Raw genomic sequence first — 18,596 nt, 5'->3', positions numbered from 1 at the left:
AAAAAGGTGGGATATAATATGATAAATACACTTACAACAATAAATAAACCTGCGCGGAAGGTTCAGCTGAGAGCAAGCTACTGATCCAGAACTGGCCGAGTGGAGACGAGAAGCCCTCGCGGGATTTTGGCCTCTGAGCCCCAAGACCTGGTTCGAGTGGGCTTAAGTTATGGGGGAGCTGATCCATGGGGTGCAGGGAGACCATGTAGAATTCCAAGAGCAGGTGAGCCTCAGAATCTGGACCAGAGGTCCCAGAGAAGTCTTTAAGCTGAGTTGTGGGGTGGGTGCAATTCTCTGGGGCTGGAGGCTTTTCTGCTTCAAACTGGTGCTGAGTGCCATGGTTTTCTGCCCCCCACAACACCCTGACATGAGTCAGGGGTGAGTCCAGACTTGGGCACAAGGGTTCATCCCGTTACCCCCTAAGCCAGTTGGAATTCAGGTGGCGATGCGTTTTCATGGTGGAACGAGAAGCTGTGACGCATCTCTGACTTTGTCCCATTTCCCCGGATTAGGTCACCATTCCAGTGCCCACCATCAGCGTCCTGAAGAAGGCGAACACGGCCTTGCTGGTACCCAATGCCATCTGCATCCGGACAGCCGAGGGTGACAAGGTGGGAAGCTGGTCTGTGGCATGTGGGGAAGGATACGGGCGCACCTGCGTCGGTGTCCGAGTTGGCACGCATGCAGATTTTCTGAGATGCACAGTGGAAACTCAGAATTATTTAGTAACTTGAAAACCCATTTCTAATTTTAAAAGAACCTTCTAGTCTTTAGGGAAACAAATACTATTTATTTTTATTTTATTTCTGATTTATATCCTGCCTTTTTCCTACAAAGGACTCAAGGCAGCTTACATCATTCTCCTCCTCCATCTCATCCCCACAACAACAACCCTGTGAGGTAGGCTGGGCTGAGAGTCTGTGACTGGCCCAGGGTCACCCAGTTGACTCCATGGCTGAGCGGGGACTCGACCCCAGATCGTCCGCGTCCCAGTCCCACACTCTTAACCAATACGCCACACTGTCGTTTGGAAAGTATGCAGGAGATGCTACTAAAAGCAGGAAGATGATGAAGTTATCATCATCATCATCTATTAGAGTTATATCCCACCTTTTTTTTCTAAAGAATTCAAAGCAGCTCACATCCTTCTTCTCCTGCTGCTCTCCGTCTTATCCCCACAACAACAGCCCTGTGAGGTAGGCTGGACTGAGAGTTACTGGCCCAAAGTCTTCCCATTGGCTCCATAGCTGAGTGGGGACTAGAACCCAGATCACTCAACCCATTTGATTTTCTCTGCTTAACAAGGCATGTAGTATATGTTTGTTTATTTCAATACCACCCCCAACCAAAGCTTTCTGGATGGTTCGCAGCAAACCTTAAAACAAGACAAGAAAGTAACAAAAAGATGATAAAAACTGAGCAACATTTGTTGTTGCTAGTCATGAAGTCGCGTCCGACCCATCGTGACCCCATGGACAACACTCCTTCAGGCTCTCCTGTCCTCCACCATCCCCCGGAGTCCACTCAAGCTCACACCGACTGCCCCAGTGACTCCATCCAGCCCCCTCATCCTCTGCCGCTTCCTTCTTCTTTTGCCATCTATTGTTCCCAGCATTAGGCTCTTCTCCAGGGAGTCCTTCCTGCTCATCAGGAGGCCAAAGTATTCGAGCTTCATCTTCAGGATGTGGCCTTCTAAAGAGCATTCGGGGTTGATCTCCTCTAGGACTGACCGGTTTGATCGCCTTGCGGTCCAAGGGACTCGCAGGAGTCTCCTCCAGCACCACAATCCAAAGGCCTCAATCCTTCGGCGCTCAGCCTTCCTTATGGTCCAGCTTTCACAGCCATACATTGCAAGTGGGAAAACCATAGCCTTGACTATACGCACTTGTGTCGGCAGGGTGATGTCTCTGCTTTTTAGTATGCTGCCTATATTTGCCAGAGCTTTCCTCCCCAGGAGCAAGCGTCTTTTAATTTCTTGGCTGCAGTCCCCATGTGCAGTGATCTTGGAGCCCAGGAAAATAAAATGTGTCACTACCTCCATTTCTTCTCCATCTATTTGCCAGGAAGTGAGAGGACCGGATGCCATGATCTTAGTTTTCTTAAAGTTGAGTTTCAATGAGCAACATTAAATAGTTTTAAAACAGCCAGAACCAGTCACACTGAAGAACAACACCCCATAAAACACCTGGAGTGTCCAAGTCAGTCCTGGCATACCAGTGCAGAAAAGAGGACAGGTTTGGCACCTGCTGGGCTGCACTGGGGAGGCTATTCCACAATGTGGTGGCCAGCACAGAGAAGGCCCTTGTCACTACCTGCTCCTCACCCATCAAACACCCTCTGTCTGCCCCGAGCCCCCTTATTTTTCCTCTCAGTTCTTCTCCCTCCCTCTCTGAGCCTCAGGCAAAGCAAATCACAGCTGCGCAAGCCCCCAGAGTAACAGCTCTAACCAAGAACATGCCAGTCTCTTGAAAGTGGAATTGATTCCTCAGGTGGAAATTCTACGCTGCATGCCATGGACCGTTGTCATGTGGGGTTTTTAATTTTTCCTCTTCCTCCCACGGCAGTTCCTCTTTGGATCGCTGCGGTCACGGGAAACCACCTACCAGCTGCTACGTTCGGTGTGTAAGCACCTCCAGGTAAAGATGCAGCTGGGCTGTTTGGAGGGACCTGTGGCTGCCCAAATCCTCCACCACTCACTGCTGATTTTTCCTTTCCTGCTTTCCCTGTCCTAGGATGGCAGCCGGAACAGTAGTCCAACCCCGCCTTGCACCAGCTCAGACCATCTCCTTAAGATATCCCTGGTAAGAGAGCGAGTAAGAGAGAGATGGGTTCAGACAACATGGAAAACCATGATGGTTTCTTCTTTATTATTTATTTATTACCACTGTTGACCTATTGTCCAACCCCAGTCATAGTAGTTCATCATGGTAAAGTTGGTCTTTAGGAACCACAGTAAGAAAACATGGGTTGTTCTATGGTTTCTCTGTACCATCAGGACTTGTTGTGTAGTGTGAACCCAGAATCATGGTTTCCACAGTCCTCAAAATGCAACTACCATAGAGTCCTTTGGAAAGAGTGGCGACTGCGAGAGTCGCTCCAGCCATCCAGCCTCTGTGTCCAGACCAATGGGGAAGAGACAGTGAGATGGCTAGAGAGTGATGCACCTTGAGATTGAATTTCTGGTGCAAGGTCTGATGGGATATGTGCCAAGAGTGGGAGGACTGAGTGGGGAAGATTGAAATCACAATGAAGTGGAAACTCCTCGATTTCTGTTGGGTAAATGTCTGCAAAGCGTAGGAACCATGTGTGGTTAGCAGTGTTGCTTTGTCTGGCCCCAAGCACTTCCACTTGGTGCTGAAAGCCACGCCCCCAACCAAGGCGCCAACAGCTGCATTCATTAGGCCCCTTGACCAGGGTCCACATTCCAGCAGAGGCCTCTTTCTTATACATTTATTATTTTCCTTTTTTTTACCAACCAGTAGCCAAAGTTCTCCAGGTGGTTAACAAAAGATAAAAACAAGCAGACAAGGAAGACGTAAAGCAATAATAAAACCGCTGCAGCTGCAACCAAACCAGCACAGAGCTATAGATAAAATGTGGTACTGGATTAAAGAAATATTAAAAATGAAAGTTAAAAAGTGAACTATTAAAATACTGGGCAAATACAAAGGTTTTCACCTGGTGCCACTCAGTACAGAGAGTAGGTGTTAGGTGCACCTCTCTGGGGAGCTCATTCCAGAGCTGTGGGGCCACAACCGAGAAGGCCCTTCTGGTAGCCACCCTTCTTGCTTCCTCTGGAGGGGACTTCTGGAGAAGGACCCTTGAAAAGAAGCTCAGGGTCCAGGTAGATGCAAATGAGACAAAGCGTGTTGCCCTGTTTGCTTGCAAGAATTGAGGACCTCAGACTCAATAGCTCATCTTAAGCATGTAGAGATGAGACTTGGTCTTCAGTAAGCTTTCTGCAGGTTCACAATGAACAAAGCGGAGCACAGAGTAACTCAGGGAAACTCAATTTGTAATCCCTGAACAAACAATGCACAGGTCTTTTTATACCTTCCTTGGATAATACTGCTCCCATCCTTCTTATCAAAGGTCCTGGCTGTATTCCTTTCATCCTGCCATAATTCTTCTTATCTTGGTCGTAACGTCACTGGTTTTCTTCCCATGCAGTCATGCCCTAATTATTGCTTCTGTGCTTAAATCAGCTTCAACTTAACTAGGTGACAATTAAATTCGGCTATAATTCATCTAGCTGGGGTTCGTCCTTAGTTAGCCAGGAAGCCCCTCCCCCCAAGGCCCCCACCCTAATTCAGGCCAATAGGCGTTCCTTCAGATAACCTTGTCCCAAGCCGTTTCAGGCTTTGAACGTTCGCACCAGCGCTGTGGATCAGGCCTGGATTCCAATATGTTCATGATGATGATGTTCGTCCATCGTTTTCGATGAGGACCTTGACATCTAATGGGTTGTGAGTTGTCCGTGGTGTGTCCGCAGGTGGCTGATACGGCCAATACGGGCACGGAGTGTTCTGCCACACGTCGGGCAGACGCGTGGGCACCACTGTTGCAGTGTTTGCAGCTCTGGCTTCACGGAGCGCTCGCTTCTCTTGTGCTGTGGTTGTCCTCCTGGCTTCAGAAGCTTGGCAGCCTTGCTGGATCGGCGTGCGCCATGTCGATCGGTCTTGTGCCAGGGTCTCCCAGGAGGTGCTGTCGATTACAGGGACTTGAGAGAGGCTTTCAGCGTGTCTTTGTATCGCTGCTTTTGTCCCCCGTGCGATCGCTTTCCTTGAGACAGCTCACCATAGAAGAGCTGTCTGGAGATGCGATGGCCTGGCATCCTTGCAACATGGCCTGCCCAGCGTGTCTGGGCTTTCATCATATTATGCTCCCATAAGCTAGTCTCCACGATCATTTCAGCTGCTGCTCCTCTCCTTCAGGCAACCTAAATTCACTGGCTCTTCCCTCTGGTCCAGAGAAGAGGAGGAGATGTCCCAGTTGTAGGATGATGAGGAAGATAAAGAACATGCTGGATGCTGGATGCTGGAGGGACTCCATGAAGCATCTTGCCAAAGATTGCAGTGAAAGCTGGAGCTGGTCTTATCCCTGTCTTGTCTTTCCCTTTTCTCATGTGTAGATCTCAAAGGAGTTTGATCCGAATAACACTGCACCAGAGCAGCACACTTCTTCGGAGGAGCCGGGTGAGAACCAGGGTGGGGGTGTGATTTTGGCTGCACGGGCAATATTCACACTCTGCTATAAGAGCACAAGAGCATTTTGGTCCTACTGAATATTTTTTTGCAAAAACTTATTTTTTAAAAAGGAATGCCTTAAACAATCCAGGCTAGAGCAGTGCACTGAAAGCCCAAAGCAACACAAAAATGAAACTGACATGGAAAAAGAGATTTTAAAATGGACAGCCAGCTGTTGAAAAACCTGGGTGGGCAGAAAGGATTTTGCTTGGCCCCAAAAGGTCCACGGTGCTTGGGCTGGATCTAGCGTCCCCGCCATGTGTCCCCAGAATATCTATGTGCCATGTTTGCTCCCAGTACCAGCCAAGACCGCAGTCCTGCCATCCAATCCTCTGCTGAATGCCGAATTTAAGCATAGGCCTGTGTTGCTAATGCAGCTCCTCCAGGGTTGGAAGCTGAGTCACAAATTGCTCATTTGAGACCCTGGACTGAACGGCTTGGCTTGTCCCTTTTTGAGACAGCTCTATGCGTTCCTTCAGATGCACAGTCTGACCTGTTTCTTTTCTCTCCTCCCCGCCATCCCACGCTTCACAACACCTTCGGCATCCCTGAAACATTATGGCAAAGAAACGGAACATAACTCTTTGCTTAACTGCATGACAAAGACATGTTCTTCACACGTGTGTGTTTGCATTTTAAGCCATGACTACAGGAATGCAATGGACTTGGAGTCTGCTACTAAATCCATCTAATGGCAGAAAGTGAAGAGGAACTAAAGAGCCTTTTGATGTGGTGAAGGAGGAGAGTGCAAAAGTTGGCCTGAAACTCAACATTAACAAAACTAAGATCATGGCATCTGGTCCCATCAGTTCTTGGGAAATAGATGGGGAAGAAATGGAGGTAGTGACAGATTTTCTTTTCCTAGGCCCCCAGATCACCGCAGATGGGGACTGCAGCCATGGAATTAAAAGACGCTTGCTCCTGGGCAGGAGAGCTATGGCAAATCTAGACAGCATACTAAAAAGCAGAGGCATCACCCTGCCAACAAAAGTGCGTATAGTCCAAGCTATGGTTTTCCCAGTGGCGATGTATGGCTATGAAAGCTGGACAATAAGGAAGGCTGAGCGCCAAAGAATTGAGGCCTTTGAACTGTGGTGCTGGAGGAGACTCCTGCGAGTCCCTTGGACCGCAAGGCAATCAAACCGGTCAGTCCTAGAGGAGATCAACCCTGACTGCTCTTTAGAAGGCCAGGTCCTGAAACTGAAGCTGGAATGCTTTGGCCACCTAAAGAGAAGGAAGGAGTCCCTGGAGAAGACCCTGATGCTGGGAACAATAGATGGCAAAAGAAGAAGGAAGCGGCAGAGGATGAGGTGGCTGGATGGAGTCACTGAAGCAGTCGGTGTGAGCTTAGCTGGACTCCGGGGATGGTGGAGGACAAGAAGGCCTGGAGGAATGTTGTCCATGGGGTCACGATGGGTCAGACACGACTTCGCGACTAACAACAACAACTAAATCCACTGGCATAGGAAGCCTCATTTTGTTGTAAAAATCAGTCTATACATTTAATGTTTTAGAAAAAACCATCCTGAAGAACTCTGTACATGCCCTGCTCACTGCCCTGACTCAGCTATCTTTTTAAAAATAACCTTGCTGCATAGGAAGAGTCAGGCCCTGACCAGGTGTTGATGCTTTCCAGGTGGGCATTTGGACTTAGGGAACCCTGTAACTCCCTCTGAGGAGCACCCTGATCTGTACCCCTGCCAGGAACAGGTGGGAGTTTGGGGACCCCTGAACTGTGAATAAAATGGGAGCATCCAGATGGGCAGACACTGAATCATAGAATAGTAGAATCATAGAAGAGTTGGAAGGGGTCAGGAAGGCCATCCAGTCCATCCCCCTGCTGTTGCAGGACACCAGTTCACACCATCCCACTCGGATGGCTGTCCAGGTTCTTTTTAGATGACTCCAGTGTGGGAGAGCCCCTTCCTCTCCAGGCAGCTGGTCCCACGGCCGTATTGCTCTGACCGCAAGGAGTCTAGACAGCGTACTGAAAAGCAGAGACATCACCCTGCCAACAAAAGTGCGCATAGTCAAGGCGATGGTCTTCCCAGTTGCAATGTATGGCTGTGAAAGCTGGACCATAAGGAAGGCTGAGCGCTGAAGAATTGAGGCCTTTGGTTTGTGGTGCTGGAGGAGACTCTGCGAGTCCCTTGGACCGCAAGGCGATCAAACCGGTCAGTCCTAGAGGAGATCAACCCTGACTGCTCTTCAGAAGGCCAGACCCTGAAGATGAAACTCCAAGACATTGGCTACCTAATGAGAAGGAAGGACTCCCTGGAGAAGAGCCTGATGCTGGGGACGATGGAAGGGCAAAGGAGAAGGGGGTGGCAGAGGATGAGGGGGCTGGATGGGGTCACTGAAGCAGTCGGCGTGAGATTAGCTGGACTCCAGGGGATGGTGGAGGACAGGAAGGCCTAGAGGAATGTTGTCTATGGGGTCGCGATGTGTCAGATGCGACTTCGCAACTAACAAGCACCACCACCTTGGGGAATACAACTTTTCCTACCCTGCTGACCAGGGTGTTTCTTTCTTTCACAGGTGAGGCGGGAGGTTCTCAGAAGCAATCCAAAGCTGAACTGCCAGAAACAGCAGCCAGCAGAGGTGGGTGGGAAAGTGGCGCCTTGCATTGGTCATAGGTAGAAAGTGGTTGTACCTCTGGTGCTTGGAAGTTCCCACTCTAACCCCGTACAAGCCCCTCTTGCCAGCTTGGAGGCTGAAATGGGCTTGGGAAGAGGCTGGGAGCCATATTCCCCTCTTGCCTCCCCTTCATCTGGAGTCTTGTAGTGTGTTTGCTACTATAAGTTCTAAAGTCAGAACTCTCAGATCCTCTGATTAAAAGGCAGGAGTGATTTTAGCCTCTTGGTTGTGGCTCAGTCACTCGCGTCTGTGGGATGCTGCTCCAGCCCAACAGCACCTTCAGCCACGCTGACATGCTTGCCTTTTAAACACAGTAGAGCGGAGAATTTCACTGACTCTAAATCTCTCTGTTTCTCCTTCTGGTATTTGTCAGCACACCTAAAACACTTTCCCTTCTCCTTGCAGGTGGGAGGCGGCCCACAAAATCCTCAAGAAGCCGGGGAGTTCTGCTGTGCCCTCTCAACACAGTTATCCTAATTTACATCTTCTTGTGAGTGGATGCATTTTCTGGGGTGGTGGGGAGACACACGGAGGGACCAGGACTCCCGTGTGGTCAGGTTTAAGACTTGCTGGGGTTGCCCGTCTGTCAGCCTAGCCTACCTGTTTCTCAGGGCCGCTGCAGGATCATTTGAAGAGCAGCAGATCCTCTGGAAATCCCCCAGATTCTGCGGATGAAAGGCACACTTGACATGCAGTGTACTACTAGTATTAACAAACCACACTGAAAATCAGAAGTGGGCTGCATGTGCTCAGAAAGGCACTCTGTACATGCTTAGAGGCATATTTATCACAAGCATCGTGTTGAAGCTGGATGCAAATTAATATCTGAGTTGGAGCAGAGGTCTGGACTTTCCCCCTTTTTCTGTGCTAATTCACTTATCCTTCCTGCCTCTTTGCCCATCACTCAGGGTCGTCATCCTGCTTCTCTCTTCGGGCTACATCGGTTTCCGGATCGTCCAGTTGGAAAGGGAGCTGATCTCCATGGGGGCATGGCCTGAACTGGACCTTCAGCAGCAGTGAGAATTGTTTCCACCCAGTAACACACGGACTGAGGCAGGCCTTGGTCTGATGCAGCCAAGCATCCGAGCAAGGGGACACCGCTTGTTGTGTTGGGGGCCCTGTGCCGGCCTGCACCCCAAGCCCAGCTCCCATCGTGGTGCTCCCCAGCATGAGCAGAATTTGTCCAATCCATCCTGGACACAGGAGCACTCAGCCCCTTCAACTGCTCTTCAGCCTCACCGGATTCAGACTCTATCGATGGCAAAGCTACACATTGGTTATAGACTGAAGATGTGAAGGCGGCTTCCTGACATGCTGAAATTAATTAAAAGGCATTAATACTTTAAAAAAATAAAACCCCACCAAATTGTACATCCCTGCAGGTTCCTGAAAAGGCATGCCAAATTTCAGGTTATAAAATTTCAGATGTTATAAACATGACACCATCAGACAACTGGACATTCTCTTCTTGAATTTCTCAACGCACATTTTTAAATTACCTACATTAAATTATAAAGATAAATTATCCACATTTTTGTAACATGCTATTAAAACCTGTCCTTCCTCTTTGTCATCCAACAAGGGATAACGATAATAGTAAATTGGCAATCTATACTGAGCAAGTGAATAGTTTATAACTATTTATGCTGTTTAAGTTTGCTTTGTATTTTTTACAAAAGGAAATTATGGGATGGTAGCTCTTGTGGCTTATGGGGAGGGATCGGGAAATGAAACTTGGGCATTCTGATTTCTCGAGAAGCATTCCACATCTCCCCAGCTCTGCAAAGAACAGAGCACAGAAGAAATCAACATGGCTTGTACCCTACAGCTGGTTGTGGGTTCTGAGGGGTTTGTCATCCAGTGCAAACAGTTGCCTGCCCAGGTTTGCATGCCAAGGCAAGCAGCTCTGAAGGCCAGGTATGCGAGCTTAGCCAACGACGCATGAGAGTTTGTGGACTGCTTCCCGAGTCTGTAATCCATCACGAAGTCCAGACTTCAAAGGGAAAAGCAGGAAACACGAGACAACCAGCACAATGCTTTGTGCTTTTTAAAAAATGTAACCATTTAGAGGATGAAGGAGCAGTTTTCTTTCTCTGCTGTCTAAAACGGTGTCTTGCCTTTCCTGCATGCCTGCTAAATTCCCAGTAAACTACACGCTGGGGGCGTTGTTGGAAGTGCTGTGTGCAACCTCACCAATTCCTGGCATCTCACCCAATCCCCACTGCATGGGTGCTTTCCTGGATCCTGCTATGGACAGCCGTAAAAAGACGAAACCTCATTTCCCCAACTGCACAAAATTTAAGCAGATTTTTTCCACTGGCACAAATGTATCCGGCAGCATAAATTGTGCCCTAGAACAGCTGCACATCTGGAGCATCGAAAGGTTGAGGGTGGCTTGTGTCTACAGAGGAAACAGCTGCTGGCTGCTGAAGGACGTGGTCCGTGTGCCCAGACGGAGGTGAAGGCTGCCAGTTGCAAACTGTGCTTCCACTGAGTTTCTGTTCTGACCAAGCTTCCCAACCTGAGAGCTAACAATACACAGCCAGTGCAGTGGGGAGATTAAATGACACGGAGGTAGGAGCGAACAGTCTGCTGATCAAATTCGCAGACGACACTAAAACTGGAGCAGTGGCCACAACTGAGGAGCAGGTACTCCGGATCCAGAAGGGTCTGGACAGACTATGGAACTGGGCAGGAGACAACAGGGTGGCGTTCAATGTGGATAAGTGCAAGGTCTTGCACTTGGGGCATGGGAATGGGTGTCACAAGTACAGGCTGGGGGACAAGTGGCTGGAGAGCAGCACTTGTGAAAGGGACCTCGGGGTGCTGGTTGACTGCAGGCTGAACATGAGCCAGCCGTGTGATGCGGTGGCCAAGAGGGCGAACGCCACCCTTGGTTGCACAGCCAGAAGTGTGGCTTCTCGATCGAGAGAGGTGTTACTACCACTCTATACGACTCTGGTGCGCCCACAACTGGAGTATTGTGCTCAGTTTTGGGCCCCTCATTACAGGAAGGATATAGCCAGGTTAGAGTCAGTGCAGCGTAGGGCCACAAGGTTGGTGGCCGGTTTGCAGGGGATGGGGTATGAGGCGAGACTGAGGGAACTGGGCCTCTTCAGCCTGGAGAAGAGGAGACTCCGAGGGGACCTGTTGGCGACATGCAGGTATGTGAGGGGGTGTCACGCGGAGGTGGGCAGAGACCTGTTCTCCCCTGCAGAGGAGGGCAGGACGCGCTCCAACGGAGCCAAGCTCAGGGAACCCAGGTTCAATGTAGATACCAGGAAGTCCGTCCTGACAATTAGGACTCCCAGGGTATGGACTGGGCTTCCAGGTGAGGTAGTTGAGGCCCCATTGGTGAGGGCATTCAAGGCTAAGCTGGACATGCACATGGTGGGCATGTCGTGAGCGGAGCCGGCTGGTGCGGGGGGTCAGACTAGATGGCTTGGGAGGCCCCTTCTGACTCGCTCTGTTTCTATGTTTCCATGTTTCTATCTTGTTTTGCAAATACCAGCAGAAAGACAAATAAGCAGTCCTCAGTCCAGCAGAGCCAGACAAAACTTCCCCAGGAAGGAAAAGCAAGGAAAGGAGGACTGTCATACCTCAGGGGCTCTTAGGCAAGTCCTTCCTGATGGTTAGGACCCCCAGGGTGTGGAATGGGCTTCCAGGGAGGGGGTTGAGGCCCCCTCGGTGCGGGTGATCAAGGACAGGCTGGACATGCACGTGGTGGGCATGTCATGAGCGGAGCCGGCTGGAGCCGGGGTCAGACTAAATGGCCCAGAAGGCCCCTTCTGACTTGCTCTGTTTCTATGTTTCTTTGAAAAGTCATGCACTGGGGAGCCAGAAGATCCGGGTTCTAGTCCCCCCACTCAACCACAGAGCTCACTGGTGACTTTGAGCCAGTCAGGTGGACGCAGCCTGGCCTACTTCACAGGGTTGTTATGAGGATGAAACGGAGCTGTGAAAGTCAGCACGGGTTCTTCCCAAGCGATCAAAAGGCAGGATTTAAATGTAACACAATAAATAATAATAATACAGTGGAAGTTGAACTTCTGCGTTCTTATTCTAGTTTGTGCGTGATCTTATGCTGAGATGTGCTGGCTTGACATGGTACAGGTGTAAAATTTCCCTCAGCCATCAGACTCCCCCAGAGCGTTGAAGACTTGTTCCCCCAGGAATTGGTTTGAGCCCTTGGTTTCCCACTGGGCGACACCGACTTCCACCCGTAAGTCTTGTACTGAGTAAAGCAGCACTTGGAGAAATCCCAGCATCTCTGCTGGAATACAAAGCAAGCTAGGACACGGCAATGTCCAAGCCACAGGGCCAGCTCTTCCCACCGCTGGCACACAAAGAGGGATCCACATCATGCGAGCGGTGAGAAAAACTTTTTACTGCTTGGTCGAGGGCTGTCGGCTGAACCTTCTCCAGGTGCGGAAGTCTTTTCTCGTGAAGTCAGGTGTATTCGTAGACAGGTGAGGGACATACCCTGGTTTCCCCGGGAGGTCCTTGGCACAGCGGTTGCGGTTGACAACTAGAGAGGGAAAAGGAGAAAGTTCAGCCAAGGTCCCGGGTCCAAGCTGTACTTTCCTAACCCAGTAAAAGGATCAGGCAGCTGATGATGTGAAGGGGAGTTCAGACCCCCTCAGACCGAGCGGAGAGTCGCTCACAGAAGATAATTCAAAGCAGATTCGTAAATCCCTAAGGAAGGTGCCTGTTTTATAGTCATCCAAAGTGTTTCCTTCCTTCCAAAAAAGCTTATAGGAATCAGGAATTGTTCCCCATCCACCTCCAAAGAGTACATCCAGTGAGGCCTGGTAAAATTGATGCTCTTCAGTGGGTGAGAGCTTCCACACTCCACCTTTGGCTACTTCCCAGGATGAGCTGGTGGTGTAACCACATTTAACCTGTGTTTACCCTGAGAGGCAGTGTGGTGTAGTGGGAAGAGCACTGGACTGGGAACTGGGGAGATCCAAGTCCCCACTGAAGCTCCCCGGATGCCTTTGGGCCAGCCACTCCCCCTCAGCCCAACCTACCTCACAGGGTTGTTGTGAGCAGGAAAAAGGCAGAATGGAAATGCAATGTCATTTCAGCAAAGGTGCCTTTGCTAGGTGGAAAAGCCCTGCGGGACTGAAAGCCATCCACCAACTTTGCAGCCTGTTTCTAGACCTGGGGGCTGCAGGAAACATCCATGTAGGGAATATCGGCCACACTAGTATTTTGACACTGCCTGCAGCAGCTGGGATATACAGGTCGACTGCCTTTGACTAGGAAAGTTACACTGGAGAGCCAGTGTGGTGTCGTGGTTAAGAGCTGGGACTGGGCCTCAGGTGACCTGGATTCGAGTCCCTGCCAACTGGAGCCAACTGGGTGACTCTGGGCCAGTCATACTCTCAGCGTGGGGATAAGATGGAGGAGGAGAATGATGTAAGCTGCCTTGAGCCCTTTGTAGGAAAAAGGCAGGATATAAATTGATAAACAAACAAACAATCAAACAAATCCATCCTGTTTTATCCAGAGCTGATCTCTTCTCTTCTGGGATGCAGCTCCAAAAGTCCCAGCCATCTCCTTTTCTCCCTGCAGCACCTTTCTCCTTACCGTATTCTTTGCCCAGGACAGGTGTGTCTTTCCAACGAAATGCTCCCCACCGTGTGCTGGGTTCCAGGTACTGGGCAGGAATGATGGGATCGTACCAGCTGCTCTCTCGCAGATGCTGGGCATAAGCTGAGGAAAGACGAGACAGAGCAGAGGCCAAACAGGTAAGTCAACAACACACCTGCATGCCAACTCAGAAACAGAGGTGAGACTTTCAACCTCATGAGTATTTCCTCTGTCCCAACCAGAGGGCGCCAGGTAGCCTTGTCAACCGCCCCTCGGGCCTGACGGTGCTGTTGCTTAATGCCAGGTCGATCAATAATAAATCTTCCCTCATCCGTGACTTGATTGTGGAGGAGGGGGCCGACCTGGCTTGCATAACGGAGACCTGGGCGGGGGGGGGGGGGTGTAGCCCTCTCTCAAATGTGCCCGCCAGGGTATCTGGTCCAGCACCATTCACGCCTGGAGGGGGGGGGTCGCTTTGGTTTACCGAGCCTCCATCTCCCTCACAGGACTTCCGGTCCCCTCGAGGCCAGGGCTGGAGTGTCTCTACTTGGTGTTGGGCGACTGAGACAGATTGGGGATTCTGTTGGTGTACCGTGCACCCTTCTGCCCAACAGTCTCCCTATCAGAGCTGACGGAGACCGTCTCAGACCTGGTGCTGAGGACCCCCAGGATGTTGGTCCTGGGGAACTTCAATCTCCATGCTGAGTCTGGTCTAACCGGGGCGGCTCAGGACTTCATGGCCTCCATGACGGCCATGGGGCTGTCTCAACATGTCTCCGGCCCGACCCATGAACGTGGACACACTCTGGACCTGGTTTTCTCGACGGGGCAGGAAGAGGGTGGTCTGAGGGTGAGGAATTTATGTTTGACTCCCCTGTCATGGTCAGATCACTTCCTGGTGAGGTTTGTGCTCGAGAGCGGCCTCTCCCTCTGTAAGGGTGCAGATCCGATTGTGTTGGTCCGCCCCTGGAGCCGGATGGATCCGGATGGATTCCTGAAGGCCCTGGGGGAGTTTCCCGCTGACAAGACTGGTGCTCCTGTCGAGGCTCTGGTCGAACTGTGGAACGGAGAGATGACCAGGGCTGTGGACACGATCGCTCCTAAGCGTCCTCTCCCACCGGGCAGAGTCCGCTCTTCCCCTTGGTATACACCTGAATTGCGGGCGATGAAGCAGGTTGGGAGACGGCTAGAGCGTAGGTGGAGGAGATCACGGGATGAATCTGACCGAACACACTTGAGAGCCCATTATCGGGCCTATGCTGTGGCGGTGAGGGCGGCGAAAAAGAAATTCTTTTCCGTTTCCATTGCCTCCTCACAATGCCGTCCGGCGGAGCTTTTTCGAGTGGTACAAGGGCTGGTTCGCCCGGGTCCTAAAGGAAGATCCGATGCCACCCTCAAGGGCCAGCTGTGACGACTTTGCCAGGCATTTCAGGGAGAAAATCGCTCAGATTCGTCACGAGCTGGACTCCACTAATGAATCAGAGGTCTCTGGCGAGACGCCAATGCTGCCATATGGTCCAGAATTACTGGATAAATTTCAGTTATTGCGGCCCGATGATGTGGACAAGGTGCTTGGACGAGTACATCCCACTACTTGCCTATTGGATCCTTGCCCGTCTTGGTTAATAAATAACTCCAAGCACGGGATTGGGACCTGGATCTTAGAAGTGGTTAACGCTTCTCTGAGGGAGGGTCGAGTGCCTGCCCCTTTAAAGGAGGTGGTAATACGACCGGTCCTGAAGAAAGCGTCACTGGATCCAGAGATGGCCACTAACTATAGACCTGTGGCCAACATCCCGTTTCTGGGCAAGGTGTTGGAGCGAGTGGTGGTGGGACAACTCCAAGCACTCTTGGATGAAACTGATTATCTGGATCCTTTTCAGTCTGGCTTCAGACCCGGGTACAGTACTGAATCTGCCTTGGTCGCCCTGTACGATGACCTGTGCAGGGAGAAGGACAGGGGGAGTGCATCCCTGTTGGTTCTCCTGGACCTCTCAGCGGCTTTCGATACCATCGACCATGGTGTCCTTCTGGATAGGCTAGTGGGATTGGGGGTTGGAGGCACTGCTTTGCAGTGGTTCCGTTCCTATCTCAACGGTCGATTCCAGAAGGTAGTGCTGGGGGACCATGTCTCTGCGCCATGGCAGCTATGCCATGGACTACCACAGGGCTCCATTCTATCCCCTCTGCTATTTAACATCTATATGAAACCGCTGGGAGATGTCATCAGGAGGTGTGGGCTGTGGAATCATCAATACGCTGATGATACCCAGCTCTACCTCTCATTCTCCACCAATCCAGGTGAGGCAGTGGCTGTACTGAACCGGTGCCTGGCCGAGGTAATGGGCTGGATGAGGGCCAATAAACTGAAGCTCAGTCCAGACAAGACGGAGGTCCTGTTGGTTGGCGGATCGGGCTTTGGAGAGGGTGGATTTGACCTGGTCCTGAATGGTGCAACACTCCCTCTTAGGGACAAGGTCCGCAGCTTAGGAGTACTCCTCGACCTGGAGCTTTCCTTGGAAGCTCAGGTGACAGCGTTGGCGAGGAGCGCCTTCCTTCAGCTTCGGCTGATTAATCAGCTGCGCCCCTACCTGGAGTACAACTGCCTGGTGACGGTGACACACGTGCTGGTGACTTCCCATCTAGACTTCTGTAACGTGCTTTACGTGGGGCTTCCCCTGAAGACGGTCTGAACACTTCAATTGGTGCAAAATAGAACTGCCAGGCTGCTGAAGGGGACGGGGCGTTATGCTCACATGACTCCAGTCCTCCGTCAGCTTCACTGGCTTCCCATTGAAGCCCGGGCCCAATTCAAGGTGTTGATTATGACCTATAAAGCCCTAAACGGCTTGGGTCCTGGCTACCTGAACGAGCGCTTACGTCTGTATATGCCCGACCGCCCTTTGAGATTTGCGGGAGAGTCCCTTCTCCGGGAACCCTCCATGAAAGAAATTAGGAGAGTAAGTACCCGGAGGAGGGCTTTCTCTGCGGTGGCGCCCAACCTATGGAATTCACTCCCCAAAGAGGTCCGCCTGGCACCGTCGTTACTGGTTTTTCGGCGCCAGGTAAAGACCTTTTTATTTAAACATCATTTTAATTGTTAAAATATATGATCTGGCCAGGGCAACTTCTTCTTCCTTCTCTTTTCTCCTCCTATATTATTTATTTACTTATTTTATACTGATAATTTTAATTTTATATTAGTATGTTCGTAACTCAGTGTATTTTTTGTATTTTTGTATTTAATGGTAATTTATTATGTTCTATTGTATTTCAATGTATTTTATTGTGTTGTAAGCCGTCCCGAGGCTTCGGCAAGGGGCGGCATAGAAATTAATAATAATAATAATAATAATAATAATAATAATAATAATAATAATATATCTGACCCATAAATATTACGTATGTCAAACTGGTGCATTTCTGCTCTAAGGAATCATGCTCCCAGGCTTAGTTCATGTGAAATAGTTCTCACATAATGAATCAAAACCCAGCCTTAGCCCTGTCTGCTGGATTTTCAGCCACAGTTTCTGTTCCAGTCCCAGACATTGAAGAAATCTTGCACCTATTAATGGGCTTGTCTTGGCAGGAGACACGAACCAGGACATGGTGTCTAGACAGAGGAAGGGTTTTGCAGGTGCCCAGAGTGGCAAAAAAGCTCAGAGGTGTCCCAGAAAGCCTTACCAGGTGGTAGAGTCCTCTCCCGTTCGGCATGGGACTTCTGCCAGCGATGGTACGCCTCCCGGCCAATGCCATTGGTGAGGGTGTACCAGGTGTCGCGATTGTGGCTGTTGGTCAGCCCCGTGTACCAGATCTGGGGCATGGCGTCCCACCCCATGGGGGTGAACTTCCATCGAACTGCCTCCTTTATGATGGGGGCATTTAGTGGCCCCCGCAGTCTCAGGTACTCATCACTGCCAGGGGTGGGGGGAGAGGAGGAGGAGGAGAATCATATGCCACAGTGAGGAGAAGCCACACAAACGAGACACTGTGATGAGCGGCCAACCCATTTCTGGGGACCCTATGAATAAAATTCCCCAAAATGTTCTTTCCCCCAAAAGCCCTGCTCAGCTCTTCTAAATTTCTTCTTCTGCATTTGACTTTCATCAGCACGAACATCTTCTTCAGAGAGTTTTGCCTTCTTGTGATGTGCCCTAAACCACCTCAGTTTTGTTCTTTTTGCTTCTGCAAAAAGTTCTGGCTTGATTTGATCTGTGGCAGTGATGCCGAACCTTTCAGAGTCCAGGTGCCCAAACTGCAACCCAAAAGCCACTTATTTATCGCAAAGTGCCAACACCGCAATAAAACCTGAATACTGAGGTTTTAGTTTAGAAAAAACCACTAAATATGATGCTGCAAATTCAAATATGCCAGGGGGACAGCACAGCATTAAAAGGATCTCACTCTCTTCATTAGAGCATCTCTCTGCTAAATCTTAGATATTACATTTCAATTTTTCATAAGAAAACTCAAAGCTAAAATCTTGTGCTAATAAAAACATGTATTAGAACTCACAGCCAGTCCAAGCAAATCTCTCTCTCTCTCTCTCTCTCTTTGGCAGCGCACTGACAGGCCATGCGAGACGCAGCTCGTGACATCATCGCCTGGTGGTGCTACTCCTGTCCGAGCATGCGCACGGCCCCTGTGTGCGCTGTTACCCGATGCTCGGCTGCTGGGGCGATGCTGGGGCGACGTGGCTCGCGTGCCAACAGAGGGCTCTGCGTGCCGCTGCGGCCCACGTGCCACAGGTTCGCCACCACTGATCTATGGCCTGCTTGCTCCTCTTTATTGGTTAATGAAAAAAAGATTAAACATTATTAACCTTAAGAGCCATCAGAACCAAGCAGGAAAAGCATGGGCTGAAGGTGTGGCAATTTGTTTTTTGTTTTATTTATTTATTTATTTATTAAAACATTTCTATGCCGCCCCTTGCCAAGGCCTCGGGGCGGCTTACAACATCGAATACAAAATACATTAAAACAATGACAATTAAAATATATACAGTAAAATAAAATAAGCCGCCCTGGCCGAATAAAATTCAATAATATTAACATTTAAAATGCTGCATAAATAAAAAGGTCCGCCTGGCGCCGTCGTTATTTGTTTTTCGGCACCAGG

General features: G+C 50.2%; 2 protein-coding genes across 2 annotated transcripts in view; one reads left to right on the top strand and one right to left on the bottom strand.

Annotated features, from left to right (window-relative positions):
• Window positions 1–9,430, top strand: part of LOC123035399 (GRAM domain-containing protein 2B-like) — a 16,060-nt gene extending 6,630 nt beyond the window's left edge. The window contains exons 6-12 of the mRNA XM_044453535.1: window positions 513–611; window positions 2,565–2,636; window positions 2,733–2,801; window positions 5,132–5,195; window positions 7,785–7,847; window positions 8,289–8,373; window positions 8,792–9,430. Of these exons, the coding sequence (XP_044309470.1) occupies window positions 513–611; window positions 2,565–2,636; window positions 2,733–2,801; window positions 5,132–5,195; window positions 7,785–7,847; window positions 8,289–8,373; window positions 8,792–8,903 (564 nt within the window). The 3' untranslated portion in view covers window positions 8,904–9,430. The remainder of the gene's footprint in view (window positions 1–512; window positions 612–2,564; window positions 2,637–2,732; window positions 2,802–5,131; window positions 5,196–7,784; window positions 7,848–8,288; window positions 8,374–8,791) is intronic.
• A 2,441-nt stretch (window positions 9,431–11,871) lies between these two features.
• CUNH19orf71 (chromosome unknown C19orf71 homolog) overlaps window positions 11,872–18,596 on the bottom strand; it is an 11,516-nt gene continuing 4,791 nt past the window's right edge. Inside the window, exons 2-4 of the mRNA XM_044453460.1 lie at window positions 17,163–17,392; window positions 13,476–13,601; window positions 11,872–12,411 (exon numbers count right to left, since the gene is read on the bottom strand). Of these exons, the coding sequence (XP_044309395.1) occupies window positions 12,269–12,411; window positions 13,476–13,601; window positions 17,163–17,392 (499 nt within the window). The 3' untranslated portion in view covers window positions 11,872–12,268. The remainder of the gene's footprint in view (window positions 12,412–13,475; window positions 13,602–17,162; window positions 17,393–18,596) is intronic.

The sequence above is a fragment of the Varanus komodoensis genome, unplaced genomic scaffold (genome assembly GCF_004798865.1).
Source record: "Varanus komodoensis strain SLA01 unplaced genomic scaffold, ASM479886v1 scaffold79, whole genome shotgun sequence".
NCBI lineage: Eukaryota > Metazoa > Chordata > Lepidosauria > Squamata > Varanidae > Varanus > Varanus komodoensis.
Note: the sequence above shows the minus strand (reverse complement) of the source record. Positions and strands in the feature narration are given on the sequence as shown.